We start from the raw sequence: 19,288 nt of genomic DNA, 5'->3' as shown, positions 1-19,288 counted from the left end.
TTTCAGAATCACTTCAGAATGACCCTCTAGTCTTCATCAGTGCCAATATTCAGTCCTGAACTGAATTTAACTGTAAAACTGCTTCATTCAATAATCTCACTCTTTACCTCTGCCTTACTCCCTGTTTCTTCCCCTACAGATTATTACATTGTGCATACAGTAGTTATTTGTTTCCGGAACAAAAACGTTATCAATCAACTTTACCTGGTTGTCCTCTGAGACCATTCTCTCCCTGTCTTCCTGGAGGTCCGGAGGGGCCCCTTATCCCTTGCAGCCCGTTGAAGCCTCTATCTCCAGGGGAGCCTTGGGGGCCTGGTGGGCCGGGCAGGCCTGTGGCAGTGAGGGTTGGCAGAAAGTATACCAATAAATAATCAATACATTGACACAGAGGTATTGTATAATATTATTCAGCACAGAAGAAGATAATGATCTGCTTTGAAGAGGGTGAGTTGTCATGCAAATGGGCAACAATGTATCTTGTAATTAGATAGATACACATATATGGGGCAAAGATGTTAAAAACATTAATATCTGTCTTTCTTTATATTGTTATCAATTATCAACATTGTTTATGTATGTATGAGAAGATTACACAGTTATATTGTCGCTGTCAGGCAGAAACCTTGTATATCTAGATTTCAACTTTTAGTTTTTTGGGAAATGAATGCCCTACTAAATAATTGCAGTGCAGCTGAATATGCAGAATAGAAACTATTGACGATTCCAATGTGAACAAGTGACTTGACAAGCATCAGTGATGCTCGCATCAATGATCCTTTAAGTATGTCATGACCTTTACAGTTTGTCCATAATAACATACAAAGAAATAGCCTACGAAGTTAAAGTTGTTAATACTTGTGCATTTGGTCTAGATTTGGTTCACCAGCAATATAAAAAAATCCTGGTGTAGATGGGAATTCATGACAGGAATGGGTACGATATGTCACTCCTACCTACAGTAGCATGTACAGTACTGTAATATTTCCCCATACAGCCTCCACCCCTCCATGTGTACCAATATTATTTCCAACCGTAACTGTTGGAAATACTGTAACATAACATCAGGGCTCAGGGTTGCAACATTTAATCAAACAAATCAATTTAATCGATGCAATTATTGATTTAGTCAAAAATACTATATATTTATTTTAATTCAATAGTAAAAATGTAGCAATGTAGTAAAAAAAAGTAGCCAATCTACAACCTCGTAACACGTCGCCATGCAATGAGTTCTGAGCTTGTATCTGCTATTTCTTGCTACTTTTGCCCTACACTATTGTACGATGAAGAATGAAATAGGAGTGGTTTAGGAGTAGAATTTTGTCGATTATTTTATTCAAAATACATATATATTTTTTTTTAAAAGCTTCTCAATTATTTGATTCATATAAATTATAATTTAGATAATTATCGCAAAGAAATTCCTCGAAAGTTGCAGCCCTATTTGAGACTAACACAACCTTACGCAGTAGTGATGCGCGGGTCAACCCGCGGCGCGGGTGGGTCGAGTCAGAATTTCGGAGAAAATTATGCGGGCTGCGGGTGAGCGGGTCACGCGCTCTCACACGCAAAAAAAATAAAAATAATAACATGCTCTTGTTTTGTCTTTATTCCTAATAAGAATAAGAATATTAACAATAAAACAGTTTGAATACACTTGGGGATTATTTTCTAACCATGATTATACAGAATAAAAAAAAAATCGCGGGGCGGGTTGAGCCGTAGATTTATATATGGGTTCGCGGGGCGGGTTGAGGCGGGTTGGGTTCCGTCGCGGGGCGGGGCGGGGCGGGTCATGAAAAAACCCGACCCGCGCATCACTATTACGCAGTCAGTCACAGATAACTGACAAGAGATGAAACAAAGCAATTAAAGACAATGGTCAGAACAGTGAGAGGACAATCAGAATAAATCATTAACACAATCGCACATTCATAGACATGTAAAATATACTATGTAGACCACTGAGACAAAAACAAAGGTTAGGGACACATTTAAACCATATAGGAGCACATATGATATGACTGTGTGTGTGTGTGTGTGTGTGTGTGTGTGTGTGTGTGTGTGTGTGTGTGTGTGTGTGTGTGTGTGTGTGTGTGTGTGTGTGTGTGTGTGTGTGTGTGTGTGTGTGCGCGCGCGTGTGTGTGTGTGTGTGTGTACGCATGTGCACACTATGCAGCCTTTGAAGTGTTGTGTCATGGGAAGTATTTCGGCACACAAACATAGCGTGTTCGTTTGAATGTTCAGATTAGTCATGTTTCTACTCTAAATACTCCGGCCCTTTGTGGTGTTTGATAGCCTGTGGTGTTTATTGTATCTGGGCACTGTGTAGTGAGTAAATGTGTTACATGAGACCGCTGATGCAGTCAGTGTGCGCGTGCATACGCGCACGCACACACACGCGCACACACACACATACATGGTCAGAACAGGCTGTAAATGACATTGGGTGTGAATATGGGTTTTATGCTTCACATAAATGTTTTAATATCTATCTACAGTACTGTATCTCTCTCTCTCATATATATATATGTATGGTATGGATATTTCAAATTGTATTCTTACTGAGATCTGTTTCATACTAGCCCCATTACGAACCTCTCACTCTGCTATACAGCTCCGAGATGAGGTTCCACTGGGAGCTCTACCGGAATCGGTGGAACGGCCGCAAAGGGTCCGTGGATTACCTTTTTTGCCACATCGTATCCAAAAACTAATGGTAGTTTCCAAACAGTTTGAGGATGTTCCGGAACCCTAACTTTTGAGAGCCTTTGGTCCGGCACGAAACAACCGCTTAAATCGCTTATTTAGTCAGCCTGTGGTCATGTTTCCCATTCAACCCGGAAAAAAACCCTACATCAGGTGCCAGTACTGCTCCCGGTTCGGCTACAATGGGAAAACATGGCCACAGGCTGACTAAATAAGCGATTTAAGCGGTTGTTTTGCGCCGGACGAAAAAGTTAGGGTTCCTGAACATCCTCAAACATCTGTATTTGGAAACTACCATTAGTTTTTGGATACGATGCGGAGAAAAAGGTAATCCATCGACCCTTAGCGGCCGTTCCACCGATTCCGGTAGAGTTCACGGTGGAACCTCATCTCGGAGCTGTATAGCGGAGTGAGAGGTTCGTAATGGGGCTAGTTTCATACTAAAGGTGGCGTTTTGGAAGTGCTTTTGCCCAGCGATGAAATAATGAATAACAACTACCTACGTCAAAGGTGGGAAGAGGGATTTCCTCCCCTGCACAGGGAAGCTCACTCACACAGGTCATTATGTAGAGCTGGAGGGCTTTAGCAATGCAACCCGGGGGCTTCTGGTTACTTAATGGCTTCTCAAACTGCTAAACTACTTGCTTTGATATACTGCTTTATTTGTCTCTACTGTAAAGTAATTTAAGGTTAGCCTGCTTTCAAGCCCTTCTGTCTTCCACGGCATTGAGAGGAAGCTCTCAGATTGGACAGGGTTAGGATTAGAAGTACATATATACAGTACACGACACAATGGTTTAGTTAACAATTAACACTGTTCGTCTTTGTAGAAGTCCCATTTCACATACTGATCCTGAATCTGCATTAATACTGTAGACCAGTGTTTATCAAACTGTTTTTTATTTCGAGGAACCCCATAACTCCTTGAGAGTGCACAAATGGAACCAAATGGACCCATAAGTGTGCATTTCAGACATGTCAGCATCCATTTGGAACCCCTCAAGGAACCCAGAGGGTCTCTGGACCCCACTTCATCAATGCTTAGTCACAGAACCCACTATTCACTATTTCCCCCCATCAATTGCCCTTGTTTAAGGGGGCAAAATTATGAAGCAAAAGTGCAGCATTATGCATACACAAATGCATGCAGTTATTGTATAGTGGGACTTTTACAACAGCTGAACATCTAGAGAAAAACACCCAAACCTCTATTCAGCAACACAGGGCCTATAATGCAGAACAAACAAGAGGTATGGAATGAGAGTCAATACTTCAATACCAAATAGATAATTTGGCTGATAAAAGTCACATTGGCCCGTATTTATTTCTATATTGGTGCCACCACTACCTAGTATACATGAAACCAAAGTGTTAGAATTTTATTAAACATAGCTGTCATGTGGGTGGGTCTAAACACGGTACAACATTTGCACTGTACTTTAATATGGAGGAATGTTTCAGAAAACTTTTGATATTGCTCAATTTCTTGGCAGTTGTGTAATTTAACGTGGGTTCTTTAAAACGGCTTTTATATTGGTGCATAACTCAGTCTGTGCCATGACAAGATTAATAAATCACTTGTCAACGGTCGAGCCAAGTGCATTTTCACGAGTGAAATGGTCTTTGTTATGATCTCACATCAGTTTCTCAATAAGAAGTACTATGGTCCAAGACCACACATAAATTAAACAATACAAATTCTGTCACAGTGGAATTGCTGGATGATTATGTACAATATCTAGAAGGCAGATACTGTACTGTCAATTAAATATTTCCCCCACCAAGATCGGAATTAAATGTTTTCTTTTAGTTCAAATGAAGGTCTGTCGCCGCATTGATCTAAGTGTACAGACACTTCTTCTACACAGTAAAGTCCTCAGTGTAAATGTACCCATTTGGAACAGTTGTACACTCCCACTCTCAGAGTTAAATTAACACTCATGCACCACGCATGTTACAGTATAGGATTATTTCAGCTACTGTGTACGTGCAAACCGAAACACCCTGTCTAAACTACAACATGACTACAACATAGTTTAGTTTTGCGCTAGACCTGGCAGAAGATGGCGCTGTATATGCAATCCGTCTCACAATACACACCTGTGTTGTTTGCATGCAAGACAATGGCCGTATTTGGCCACGCCCTCCAAATACCTGTACGTGTCTCAAAGAATAGAATAGAATAGAACCCTGTTTCTCACCGTCGGGTCCGGGGACCACCAGAGGTCTAAATGGACCCTTACGGGTCTGTAACTCTGAGAGTGTACTAATGGGACCATTTGTCCACAAGTACAGTGTTGTAGATTGAGGTCCCAGAGATTAAATTATTTTTTACCAAAGGGAGCATAATCAAACTGGCGCTCCTTCAAATGAAAGAGGTTGAGGATCACTGGAATAGAATAGAATAAAATAGAATGGAATGTAATGGAGTAGGTGACTTGCCGGTCAGGTCTTGCTCTGAGAGGCCATGCAGCTCTTTGAGGATGTAGTTGACTGAGGAGTTGAGGCTCTTGATCTTGCCATGGACGCCATCCATCTGGGTGGTCTGGATGTAGTCGATGAGGCCTCCGTGTGTGACCACCGTGTTGTTCAGACCGCTCACACAGCTCCACAGCCCCGACACGTGCTTGTTCAAACCTGATTCAAGTATTCAATAAACCGCTGTTTCGTCATAGGGCTGGGCAATTAACCGATTTTTTTAATATCAATATATAAAAACCAAAATGTTTAACCAATAATAACTGACTTAATTTAGCATTAATCGAATAGAAAGAAGCACGTTTTTGTATTTCTTAAATATCAAAATCGAGGCAAAAAAGTTATATATATATAAATAATAAATCAATGTTTATCAGTTTGAAATAATTGTGATATTGATTTTAATCGCTCAGCCCTGCTTCATCATCACCCATTCATTACTGTTTTGTCTTGCGGAGTCAAGCATGTTAGACGCACTATTATCCAGCGGTGGTCTCAAAAACATAAAGGAAAACTGGCAGAAAAAGACACAAAAATGTATTTGAACATGCGCATAAAGTGCTCTGTGCTCAAAGATTTGTAATGTTATGTCCACGCCCCACCATCACCGTGGCGATGTCTTTTATTAGTGGCCTTGCTGACCCTGACCCTGATCCACCTGAGCTGCCAACTGTCTGTGAGCGCTGACGAAGGATCTATGACCGAACAGTTTTCTGCTTTTTGGCACCTTTCACTTTGAGCACAGAGCACTTTATGAGCTTGTTAAAATAAATAAAAAATATATTTTCTTAGTCTCTGTCGACGCCTACGGAGTCTTCCTTCAAAGTTTTTGTAGAGTGCAAGTCTTTTTCTCCCAGACTATTACATCTTTAACCACCCAAAACCTGGCCATCCCTATTTTGGGCATGTCATTATAGGCAACCATTTTGTTTTTCTTTCTTTTTTTTATTACAAATTTGGAAAAATAGCAACGGTACCGAGCTACAAGCTCACAACATGTCGCATTATGATGTGTCGTGAACTTGAAGATGCTATTCTCACTACTTTAGATTTTTTTAATTGAAAACCTTTTGAAACATTTTCATCAAATCCAACCCAGGAACTTCTGATCCAAAACCAGGCTAAAGGAAATCACAACTGAATTCTATATGCCCCGTACCGTCTTTGATCTTCTGCAGGGAGTCCGAAACGCCGTCCAGTCGGCCACACACTCCCTCCAGCTTGGACAGTCTCTTCTCCAGGCCGTCCCCTGAGCGCTTGCAGTCTCCCATCTCCACCACCAGGGTGCTCTCGAAGCGCCGCACGTCCCTGTCCATCCCCTCCAGGCGGTCGCGGCTCTCCTCGATGTGCTCCGTCACTTCCTGCTGGATCTTGTCCAGCTCGGTGATGATCTTGTCCTTGGTGTTTCCTGTGTGTGCAGCAGTGCGAGGTGGGTACTATTGGTTATCTTATTCTCATTTTCATCTTCACTCTCATCACATTGCATCATAGCATTTCAGTTAGACACTTTCATCAGAATTAACCATTTAGCAGTGTGACTCTCCTGCGATACTACAGATTATCTGCGTAAGCATGACACAGAATCTGATATCACTAACTTGTCCAGTTGCCCAGGAACTTGTTCAGGAAGCAGAGCATAAGATACAGAGTTATTGCAGAACATAACATTGAACCCTTCAAGGGCACAAGTTAAGATACACAGATAACATCATACAATCCACAGAATCATACAATTAACTTGGATGGCACAGGAGGAGACTGCCGAGGTGGAGGGAGTTTGATCACACACAGCTGTAGAAACAGAGCTGTGACCAATGCTGAGCATGAAGTATGAAAAGTGAACAGTGTTCTGGCTAAAAAGAATAGTGCGGGGCACCCGCTGGCCTAGCGGTCCAAGCGCATACCACATAGGCTGGTAATCCAGCCTGTCCGCGTGTCGCGAGTTCAACTCCCAATCTCGATGACCTTTGCTGCGTGTCACCGCCCCCCCCCCCCCCCCCCCCATCTCTCTTTCCTGTCAGCGTACTTTCCTATCAATAAAGGCAGAAAAAGCCCCCAAAAAATCTTTAAAAAAAGAATGGTTCACTAAATGAACCATTAGATCGAGGGCGTCTGAGAATAAGAATGATGGGAGTTGAGAGAGCTGAATACACACACAACTCACACACGCACGTCGTGTGTGCGTTGTTTGCGTTGTGCGCTGTGATGCTGGTGAGATGTGATTACTGCCTGGTGGCTACAATAACCACCAATACCAAACAGTTGAAGAAGCGGTGTGCGTACGGTACGGTACGGTACCTAGGTCGGTGATGACGCTGCCGTGTTTGTGCACGGTGTGCTCCAGGCCTTTCAGTGTGTCGTTGATGGAGCTGAAGGTCAGGATGACGTCCGACAGCTCGCCCTGCAGCGACTTCAGCTGGTGGTTGTTCAGGGTTCCGCCGATCACGCTGTGGCCGTCCAGGGACTTGTCTGAGTCCAGTCCGCCCCCAGGTTCTCTACCCGGAACGCCACCGGTACCACTGGTACCACCAGCTCCACCAGCTCCACCTCCTGTAAGAGAGCCCACCAGTTTAACTTTGAGAAAATGTCAAAGACGTGGAAACTAATAAGACAGCACAAATGAACAGTGAGTGACACTCATGTAGAGAGCAATGAAAGTAGGTTGGCAGGCCGACAGGCCGACAGGCCGACAGACAGACAGACAGACAGACAGACAGACAGACAGACAGACAGACAGACAGACAGACAGACAGACAGACAGACAGGCAGACAGACAGACAGACAGACAGACTATTCTAACTAGGATGACGTAGATCACTAACCTGTGGGTGTATCCAGTATGATCTTACACTGTCCCGTACATCTCTGCACGTCCCCCCTGAGCCGGACCACCTCCTCCTGCAGGGTGGAGCACGTCTGGGAGCAGAAGTCCCCCCGAGGCCCCGAGCCCGCTGCCCCGCCCGTCCCGCCTGACCTGCCCGCCCCGCCGATGGCGTCTATGCGTTTCCCGAAGCGGTCCAGGGTGTGCTGGGTGTGGTTCTTCAGCTTCTTCAGCTCGTCCTCCATCCTGCCGCACAGCTCGCAGTCGTGCCCCAGTGTCTCCACCTCGGTGACGATGCGGTTGAAGTGCTCCCCGTGGTCTCCGGTCAGCGCCTTGATCTTGCGTACGTCGTGGCTCAAGTCGACCACCTTTAATCGTAATAGGATAAGATATGAGAAAATGCTAGATTGTATTGATTACTGAGGCACAGTGTAGTTTTTACATAGTAGATCAGTGATTCTCAACCTTTTAGGGACCCATGTGATACCATTCTTATATCTCTGGGACCCCAATCTACACTGTAAAATCGTCTGTGTTCATTTTACTCTGAGAGTGTACAAATGGAACCAAATGGACCCATAAGGGCCAATTTGGTCCATTTGTACACTCTCAGTTACAGACCCACAAGTGTCTATTTGGTTCCGAACTATCAATTATTTAGCTGGGGGCACCTTCAAGGACCCAAGGGGGTCCCTGGAACCCGCAGTGAGAGCCACTGGCAAACAGTAGATTAATGAAAATCAGTAGATTAATAAATAAAAAGGATTTTAACAAGAGATGTCCACCTTGTCCAGCAGAGAGTCTCCGGACACGGAGAGGTTTTTGAGGTGCGTGTTGAAGCGATGGATCTGATCTTCGTTGGCGACCACCCTCCACTCCAGACTCTTCTCTGTGTTGTCGCCTCCCGCTCCCGGCAGCCTGCTGCCTGTCCCTCCTGCCCCCGGCCTCCTGGTTCCTCCCGTCGTCCCCCCTGCGCCTCCTCTGTCTCCGTCGCCTCTTCCTCCCGTCCCCCCTGCGCCTCCTCTGTCTCCGTCGCCTCTTCCTCCCGTCCCCCCTGCGCTTCCTCTGTCTCCGTCGCCTCTTCCTCCCGTCCCCCCTGCGCCTCCTCTGTCTCCGTCGCCTCTTCCTCCGCTACCGCCCCCGACGCCTCCCGACCCGCCTTCCCTCCCTCCTCCTCCTCCTCCTCCTCCCCCGCATCCGCACTCCTCCGTCCTCCAGTTGAGGAGCGCCGTGGCGTTCTCCAGCCGCGCCAGCCTCTTGTCGTGGTCGCCGACGCGCTTCTTCACCAGCTCCACGTCCGACTCCACGTCGCCGATGCGGAAGGCCTGGTCGTCGAAGCGGTCCAGGAAGACGGTCCGCAGGTCTCCCAGCTCCCGGTGGAAGTAGTCCTTCAAGTCGCTCTCCACATAGGAGCAGCTCTCCTCGGTGCGCAGCATGGTGCCGTTCACCCGTCTCTCCAGGTCCCTCAGCCGGCCGTCCAGCCGGTCCTCCGTCACCACGTCCGCGTCCCTCCCGCTGCCGCCTGTCCCTAGAGGGTTGTCACCAAATCATGAAAATTGTTGGTTGACGATTAATTGTCGTGCAAATGATTGTGATTAACGGGTTAATTGTGTTTTTGAAAAAATTACAAAAATTACATTTCTGTAAGGCTTTGAAAACACAGGGCAGATATGACAAAATAACATAAATATGCCAATGACTGTTGCCAATAATCACAAATAAATAAGGTGCTATGGCCAAAACAGGCCTTGCATTTAATAATTTTACTTAGAAGAAATTGCAGAAATAGCTGATGAACCGTGCAAGCTCATTTTGTAGATCAGCTATTTCTGCATATTTTTCAACAGATGAATTCATATCATGAACGATTCTGACGATTATGCAAAAATAATTGCGATCATCTCAAACAACAGCAATCAGGTGATTAGTTAATAATTGGCCTACCTGTCCCTCCACCTCCGCCAGTGAATCGTCCACCATCACCACCACCACCCCCACCGACACCTCCGCCTCCACCTCCGCTGCCACCATGGCCTCTTCCACCTCCACCTCCAACTCCTCCTGCACCTCCCGCGCCGCCCAGCGCCTTATCCAGGCGGTTCTGGATGGCGTCGTAGTTCTCCGAGGCGGAGCTGATCTTGCGCTCGGCGTCGGTGACTCGGTTCTTGAGGTCGGTGACGGTGTCGCAGCAGCCCTGCGAGCGCACCACCTCCCGCCTCATGCCCTCCAGCCTGCTGTGGTAGCGGGCGTCCATGGCGCTCAGCTGTTTCTCCAGAGCCCGGATCCGCTCGCGGTCCTCCTGCTGCTGCCTGCTCAGGTCCTCCACGCCCGCCTGTTGGGACATTATTCACAAACGCTTAATTTCGTTGCTGTCAGGTAGAAACCTTGTAAGTCCAAAACCGTTACTTTATTATTCTTTTTTTATTTATTTGTTAAGATTTAAAATAGCCAATCTGCTATTTTCACTACTTTTGTGTGACACTCTTGTATGATGAAGTAGGGCATTCATTTATGAAAGAACATAACAAGTTGAGATATGGAGATATGAGGTTTCTGCCCGACAGCAATGATTTACATTTTACTCAGGGTTCGATTTGGGGGGATGGGGAGATTTTTTTTTGATATCCCCCTTTTGGTCATTAATTTTTAGCAATGGTGGCAATAATAAGCAATAATGCTTTGTCCCTGATTCTGGTCAGACTGAATTTAATACATGCATTTCCTTTTGGGAAATGTAGAAAGACATCCCTATTATGGGCAAATTTGACAAAATGTGTCCAAATGATCATGTGCAGGTCCTTACATTAAAGCTGCACTATGTAACTTTCCTCTTCTACCCCGGATTTGAACCCGGTTTCCTGTGCAAGTGTTGACATTTTTACCATTGAGCTAATAGTCGACCTGCTTGCTCAGGGGATAAATTGAATCCTGACCATCAAAAATTGTGTTAGATCCTGTGTCTAGGTGAGACATGACCTTTAACACGATCTAAATGTCTCAATAGAAGAGCAGGGAGACAAAACACCTCAATTGTAAAAGTTATATTGTATTAACATACTCTACCATACAGAATGGACAAACTTTAAATGTATTCATTTAAAAAAGTGACATAGTGAGGCTTTAATAGACTGCTATTAATGTCTATTCATGTTTGGTCATTGCATTGCTGGCTCTTAGTACCGAACATGCCTTTCATGGTATTTCAAATGTAAACTATCATTGAAGCTGGATGGACCGCTTACCTGGCAGGAAGAGCAGGAGAGAGACACCCTCCTTTCCAACTCTCTCAGAATCTCCTCCTTCAGGGAGTTGAAGCCCCCGCCTCCTCCTCCTTTAGCACCTCCTCCAAGCTCGCCGTCCAGATCGTTGCCCTTCCCATTCACCAGATGGTTGTTGATGCTGACCAGAGTCTTGTCATGGGCCTGGGTTAGAGGAAAGGAAAGTATAATGCATACGTACAGCACTAGGAACTGATGGTTGTCTCAAATGAGACAATGCAGACAATACTTAAGTGACAGTGGTTCTCAAACATTTTCATTTCAATGATATGTATTTGGCCACGGAAAAGAGTTTCTGACAGGGACCCTCCCGTGAGATTTGTCAATGTTTTTCGAAAATAGCTGAAAAATAAAATAGGGCTTTAAGTGTTTAAACTGTTCCTCATTTTGCTGGAGACCCCCTCAAGGACAGCTGGGGCTCCCTGGAACCCAATGTTCTGCATGATATCAGACACTACACAGGGGTAAGAATACAAACTATCAGAAACACTTTGCAACACTGTGTATACAGAGCTGCACCCAAGTTCTGCTGTCCTCCACTTCAGCCACATGTCTGGATTTAACCCATAAAGACCGGGAACGCATCTGTGTAACCACTTAAACCATTATTTTATACTTTGGCTATTCAAAAATAGCAGATATACAAGCTCATAGCCCATCTGAAAATATGTTGTTCCAGGGACCCCCAGAAGCAAAAATTTGAGTTATATATATATATATATTCAAAGATTTGCACAAAATAATGTTCGAGATGTTCCAAAAATAGCAGATCTACAAGCTTTGAGCTTGTACATCTGCTATTTTTCAATAGCCCAAAGAAATAAAAAAAATCACACCCAGTGTGAAGTGGGCGGTGTGTGGTCATCACAACATGACTCACATTAAAAAAAAGATAAATATTTTTTTTTAAAGTCCATACTGCTATTCATAGGGCTGCACATGTGTCATGTGTTTCGCTAGCCAATCACAGTCCTGAATTTGCAAAGTCAGCCAATCACATTACAGTTAGTGGTGATGACACTAGCTGTAATGTGATTGGCTGACTTTGCAAAAGTATCGATTTGCATTAACAATGGAAGGGTTAGGGGGTATACAAATCTTTTGGTCGGTGTCCAAAACTCACTTATAGGGGGCGGCTACACCGCCCCAAAAATGACACAGATGCGTTCCCGGTACTAATGGATTAACAGGAGAAATCAAGAAGGGATCTCCTTGATTCTCTTCAATAAGGAGCTGTGCACACAGCTAGTCTGTTTTTAATTGTATACCAACATAACACCAGATGTGTGTTTTTTTGTCACGACTCGACTTGTCTCACTTTTCAGCGTGAATGCTGCTGCTGGTACTTCACGTTTTATCTGATGCATTTCTTAACCACATGAACAAGCAGCATGAAATAGCAGATCTACAAGCAGCCCTGGGGGACATGGTCAATGAAGTATATAGGGTTTAAGCAGTTACAGTAATGCATTGGTCAGCGTACTAACTGGCAGAGCCACCACTGCACCCCGTAAATGCAGGAAAGAAAGAAAGAAAGAAAGAAAGACAGACAGACAGACAGACAGACAATGGGAAGGCATCAGCGATGCCAGATTTTGAGAGAGAAATAAGCAACCAGGTCTGTGAAAACAAGCCCAAAAGAAGCGACTAATGGGCCACATTAGCACTTTACAGTATAAACCGATATGCATCGGCTATTTGAAAATAGCCGAAATATTTGCAGATGGGGGTCTGCGGACAAATACATGGGGGTCCTTGGCATCAAAATGTTTGAGAGCCACTGGTTTAAACAACATTAGACAACAAGCCCAAATATAAGCAACTACACTTTGAAAACAAGCCCAAAAACCAGCAACCCCGCAACTACCAATATTTACAAGCAACTTTACAAAAAAACAAGCCCAAAGTCGCTTATAATAAGCGCACATGGCAACGCTGGAAGGCATCTGACCTGTGTTCGGTTATCCAGCTGGTCTAGCTTGGTCTGAATGCTGTGGATGGTCTCTGTAATGGCCGGCTGGGCAGCGTCAGCAGGGTTCCTTCCAGCAGAACCACCACCGCCCGGTTTGTTCATCTCCTCCGTGAAGCGGTCGTTCATCCCCCTCATGGTGGACTGGACCTTGTGGAGCTCCCTGGTCAGGCTCTGGACCTTCTCCTCCAGCTGTCTCATCTTGTCACTGTCCCCTCGTTCTGGATGCACACCTACACACACACACACACACACACACACACACACACACACACACACACACACACACACACACACACACACAACCAACGATAGCATTATAAATATAGATCGGTAGATTCTCTAACTTTTACATTTCAAGGACCCCCTTTACTCTGAGAGTGTACAAATGGAACCAAATGGACCCGTAAGGTTCCATTTGGTTCCATTTGTACACTCTCAGAGTTGCAGACCGGTAAAGGTCCATTTGGAACTACCCCAGGGAACCCAGAGAACCGGGATGCCAATGTTATCCAATCAGGAGGAGAGAGAACTCTTACAGGATACAGGATAAACAAGGTGACATTGTAAGTAATTACACAAAGATATGAGCAGTCAAATTAGAGCTGGAACAATATAAAATTGAAGCTGATAAAGGGGTACTCTCTCCTGATTGGTTGAAAATGTGCAATTTACATCTGAAAATATATTTTCTGTTTATTAAAGAGTTGGAGAGACGGGGGGACACCTTTTATTGAACAAATCTACCTTTTAACAAACACCTTTTGTTTTTCTTCTGCAGTGCAGGCTACAGTGTTATATTGGGGTAAATTGTGTGTATACCTTTTGCTTACATACTGGGTTGTGTTTTGGACAGGATACTGTGAGGACACTGTAACCTGTGTTTTGTTCTGCATAGTGCAGGCTAGTTGTATATGTGTATACTATTGTATATTGCTGTTCATTATTGATGGTGCTTCTGTAATGTTATTTCTTACCTTTGTATTGCTGTATGCGACAGTACTATTCTTACTCTGGTATCTGTAACTCTGTAACTCTAACTGCTCTGCTGCCTCTTGGCGACTGATTTTCCCCCTGCGGGATCAATAAAGGTCTATCTATCTAGTGTATGTTGAGTGATGTCTTTATGTATGTGAGCAACCCCATTTGGCCAGAGAAGGTATTGTGAGTGTGATGTGGATGGGGATGTACCCACCACCACTACTGCCTCCCTGTCCGGGCCGGGGTCTGGGTCTGGAGGGTTCTATCTGGGTCCCAGTGCCACCGACCGGACCCTCGTTACAGTCCTCTCCGCTGTATCCATGGCAACACTTCCACTCCATCTCTGTCACCATCTTGTAGGCCACCTTGTACTTGGGCCTCATGTACGTACGGTACCTGCAGGGGGACATCGATATAGCAGTCAATCAATCATATCTGTCGATACGTTGACAAATTGATCAATGCAATCGATCAATTGTTCCGTTTTTGCGACGTCTAATATCAGGGAGAATCAAGACTTTGTCACTACTCAATACAAACGGCGAAATTCAAGTGTGTGACGTCCACAAAATACTGTGCTACATCAACATGACGATAACAATTATAGCAACAAGAATAAGCCTTATGAGGAGTTTCTATAGCAGCAGTAGCAACATCAGCGTAACACAAATAAATGTGCAAATAAGGCATAACAATTATGTACCGATACCTTGTTTATATATACTATAGCAGCCATAGCAACTGATACCTTGTATTATACTGTATTCTATTCTATAGCAGCAGTAACAACATAAACATTTGCAAAATAAGCGATGATGTGCACCGATACCTTGTATCTACATTGTGCAACGATGGATTGAGCAATCCAACAATTTCAGTTATAGCTTTTGATGGAGCATGGTACTATCCTTGATGAACTTGTACTGCTCAAGAGCCGTTCTGAATAATATACGTCTAGTGATGGTTGAAGTAATTACAGTAGGCTTTGTGATGTCCAATAGTATCCCGTTACTCCTGTTCTATTTTAGATTTTAGTGACAATGTAGCAGTTTGAGTTCGAATGAGAGAATTATTTCTCCCATTCGAGGGCCTATGTTTGTAGAGCCGCTGTTTATTTTCCCTGGTCAAACAGAGACATTACAGGCCACAAAGCCAGAATAACCAGTGTTTTCTGCTTAACCACATTGAACCACATCGAACCCTAGCGTCCCTATTCTGGGCATGATGACATACTGTAATAGGCGAACATTCAGCAAAAATAGCACATCTAGCAAGCTCACAATGTGTCGCAACGCAACGTGTTGTGAGCTTGTCGATTTTTCCAGCAAACAGATTTGGTGTAAATAGAAAAAAGAAGGGGGGCCAAGTACAGGTTCCTGGGGTACCCGGACCGGTCAACTAAGTGTATAGGGCTTATGTGGTTCTTTATAATTGTAGTACCTTTGAGGGTGTTTTTGAGTTGTTGTTTTTTTGCTTGTTGCTAACCTTGGAGCAATGGATTTTGTTGCTATCGAGCAAAAACCTTGTATCTCCATATTTCTACTTTTTATGTTTTCTTTTTTTGTGTAAATGAATGCCCTACTTCATTATACAAGTGTGTCGCACAAAAGTAGTGAAAATAGCCGATCTACAAGCTCACAACGCCTTGCGATGAAAGGCGTTGTGAGCTTGTAGATCGGCTATTTTTACTATTTTGAATCGTTTTTGTTTTTATAATAAGAAAAAAGGAACTGTTTTGGACTTACAAGGTTTCCAACCGACAGCAAACGATATGAAGCGTAAACACAGACAGACTATGTGCAGGGTGGTGTGAGGTAACTCTAGTCATTGGTATTCAAACACAACCCAAACCTTGACCAAATCATTTACAGCAGGGGAAACTGCTCAGACCACAACGTGTTAGCAAATAATTCATCATCATCTGCTCTCGTTCTGTCCAGAACTCATGTAAATCACCACGGCCGCGCCATGTGTTCGTCTCGCCGCTCTGTTGTGAGAGCCTCCACCGGCATGGCTGGTATGCCGGGCTGATCTCGTCTTACCCCAATCATCTCATCCCTGAGACCCGAGTGAAATCCTTCATAACCTTCACTTCAAAACACACGAAAAAACTGCTGCCTCTGATTGCATGCACGTGTGAGTCTGGCACGCCCCGACAGAGTTCCTGTAATAAACAGTTGTTTGCCGTTCTAAGTAAAAAAATATTATAAAAAAAAAGGACAAGAAATGTGAAAATCATTTATCATGCTGTTTTGGGATAATTAATGTACACTTAAGGATTAGCTTTGTCAGGGTTTAGACGTAGATTATTTGATTTGTGATTTAGCATTTATGGGTAAGAGTTAAGTGTGCAGGTTTTAGGGTCAAATGAAAATTACACACGGCTCCGCCTTTGAAGCTGGTCCAGAACATAACATTCCCGGAATGGAAGCAATAGTGTTGAGGGAGAGCGGTCAGACTAGACATTAATAGAACAGACAAGGTAAATAAAGAGCTGAGAGTGAGACGGTGTAGGGGAGACACTAATGGGCCTTTTCCACAGCATATAGAACGGTTCTGAGAATGGTTCAGAACTGTTCCAATTGCATTTCCATCTACTGTATGCACATGTTCGGTGCTGTTCGGCGTGGAATGGATTAAACCGTGCCCACGCCTGGGTTTTCGGCATGGCTACCTATCCATGCTCAACACGGCTAAAGTAGGGCTTAATGACGTATAGTCTAAGGTCAGTGGTTCTCAGAGTGTGGTCGGGGGACCCTCAGGGTTCCTTGAGGAGGTTCCAAATGGTCTGAGAGTGTGATAATGGAACCAAATGGACCCGCCCTTACGGGTCCATTCGTTTCGGTTCCATTTGCACACACTCTGATAAAAATAATAATTTGAGAATCAGTAACAGTGGTGAAAGCAGTGGGAAAGCACTAATGATCGGAAAGTCAACACAAAAAGCCGCTCAAAATGCATGTCTGAATATTTGTGACGTGCGCATTGTTCAGTACAGCAGAAAAAGTCACGAAAATACGTTTTTTTTTATCCAAAATGAGTTAATAGCCTACAGTATAGTAAATTACTACTGACAGACAATTGAGGAAAGACTATGATACATTCCCAAATCAATTTACAATTTAGGCATTTAACAACACTCTTATCCAAAGCGACTCATCAAGTGTGAGATCAGAGTAAATGGCATGAACCCTGGTCAACAAAGACAGGGTAAATAGTCAAATATATGGAGTGCAAAGAAAAACAATTTAGTGGTTCCAATTAACTCGCCAATGGGTAAACATGAAACCCAGCATCTGTAGTGTAGCTGTAGTCCAAATATCATTGCTAATATGCTGTCGTCCCACAACTATAACTACTTTGACCTCACTGTAGTTTTTTTGAAGGGATGCCCCTTCAAATTAGTTTTCAGATTAGTCAGATTAGTGGGAACAAATGATACGATACAGGTCTGTCTGACATAATGCTAACATCATTTACAAACATTAAGTCTAGATCTCTTTAATAAAATTAAAATAAATAATTCCAGAAAAATCATTATGTAAACAAAGTCATAGTAGAGCAGCTTTGTTCGGACCCCCTAACCATACTAAGATTGGCCCTCCAAGTCTACAAATATTCAACAGGACCTTGAATGTTTTCATAGGTTTGTCTGGGGTGGATTTTAGCACCTCTGGAACTACTGGTACGTCGGTGAGGTAGAAAATGGATTCTCTGTTTGTTGAAATATTTGAGGTTCTTTTTTTTCTCCAAATGGGTGTATGAGCCACGTCTGGTATTGAAATCACATCCTCAGCCTCAAAGCTCTAAGGCCAGTAAGGCCACAGTGAGACAAAGCGTTGAGGTTACAGGGAATCACCACCAGCACCAAGCCTACCAGTGACTGGGGCAGTGTAAATTTTGATAGTTCATTTTGATTCATTTTAGTCATAGTCTTTTGAATACAATTCCATTGATGGCGTTGTAATGGCTGATTTTACACTTGGTTGCATGCTGAAAATAGCCGATCTACAAGCTCACACCGCGGTGCAGTGTGACGGGTGGTGAGCTTGTAGATCTGCTATTTTCAGAGCATAACACCGAGCGCAAACAACCATAAAATGACTTGTCTTAGTTCTACTGGATCTCTTCTCCACTAGTCCCTCACAAACATTTTAGTCTAGTTTTTATTTGTTGGCGAAATTGTCCATATATGCATTGTGGTGTAAAGTTAGGGAGATTCTAAAGTATAAATAGTGTATTAATATAAACAATGGACATGCCCAGTGTGTAATGCCATGCCAAGAATTCCTATCAGCATCCCTTAACACTCCAGCACACTCCAGCACACGCACACACGCACGCGCACATACTGTAGGTCCAATAATCGTGACCTTTTACTGTATGTGCGAGTTACAGCAGTTAAATCCCACTTCCATAAACACATGTGCAGAGCAGCTGTGCAACAGACAGAACAGCAGTGACACACACACACACACACACACACACACACACACACACACACACACACACACACACACACACACACACACACACACACACACACACACACACACACACACACACACACACAGCTCTTTCATCTCCCACGGCTCCATTCCCCCAAACTCTCATGGGAAGGCAGTGAAGGCTGTACAGTATATGGGAGGAAGGTACAGTATAGGCTTTCCTTTAAAGGTTTATTGTTCAGGTCAGGCCAGTGAATAACCAAAGGGACTGAAGGGATGGCAGTACAGCAGATCATTAACCACATTCCAACCATGACTGTATGTAGTGTATCCTCAGTGTTTATTTAACCACTTGAACCCTATAGCGTCCTTATTCTGGGGCAAACATTCGGCGAAAATAGCAGATCGGCGAAGATATTCGGTGTAAAGGAAAAAAAGGAGGGGGCCTAGTATAGACCCCTGGGGGACTGTAGTTTCAGCTTCATCCAGCTGATGACCGCTTTTATATTTCTTACTGAGTGTTCTCTCAGTAACAGGGGTCTTCCCATCTCTCCAGCTGATTAGTAACCAGAAAATAAATGTTCAGGTCGGGATACCAATTTCA

At 44.0% G+C, this 19,288-nt stretch overlaps 1 protein-coding gene across 1 annotated transcript in view; it reads right to left on the bottom strand.

The window, feature by feature from the left end:
* The window catches only part of LOC311043834 (EMILIN-1-A-like), a 73,191-nt gene that overhangs the window by 9,113 nt on the left and 44,790 nt on the right, over window positions 1–19,288 (bottom strand). The window contains exons 3-12 of the mRNA XM_084055206.1: window positions 14,451–14,632; window positions 13,238–13,488; window positions 11,251–11,430; window positions 9,953–10,340; window positions 8,794–9,536; window positions 8,010–8,376; window positions 7,486–7,737; window positions 6,347–6,595; window positions 5,152–5,346; window positions 205–330 (exon numbers count right to left, since the gene is read on the bottom strand). Of these exons, the coding sequence (XP_083911332.1) occupies window positions 205–330; window positions 5,152–5,346; window positions 6,347–6,595; window positions 7,486–7,737; window positions 8,010–8,376; window positions 8,794–9,536; window positions 9,953–10,340; window positions 11,251–11,430; window positions 13,238–13,488; window positions 14,451–14,632 (2,933 nt within the window). The remainder of the gene's footprint in view (window positions 1–204; window positions 331–5,151; window positions 5,347–6,346; window positions 6,596–7,485; window positions 7,738–8,009; window positions 8,377–8,793; window positions 9,537–9,952; window positions 10,341–11,250; window positions 11,431–13,237; window positions 13,489–14,450; window positions 14,633–19,288) is intronic.

Source organism: Gymnoscopelus microlampas, assembly GCF_963454915.1.
Source record: "Gymnoscopelus microlampas genome assembly, chromosome: 1".
NCBI lineage: Eukaryota > Metazoa > Chordata > Actinopteri > Myctophiformes > Myctophidae > Gymnoscopelus > Gymnoscopelus microlampas.
This window is presented reverse-complemented; position numbering and strand designations above follow the sequence as displayed.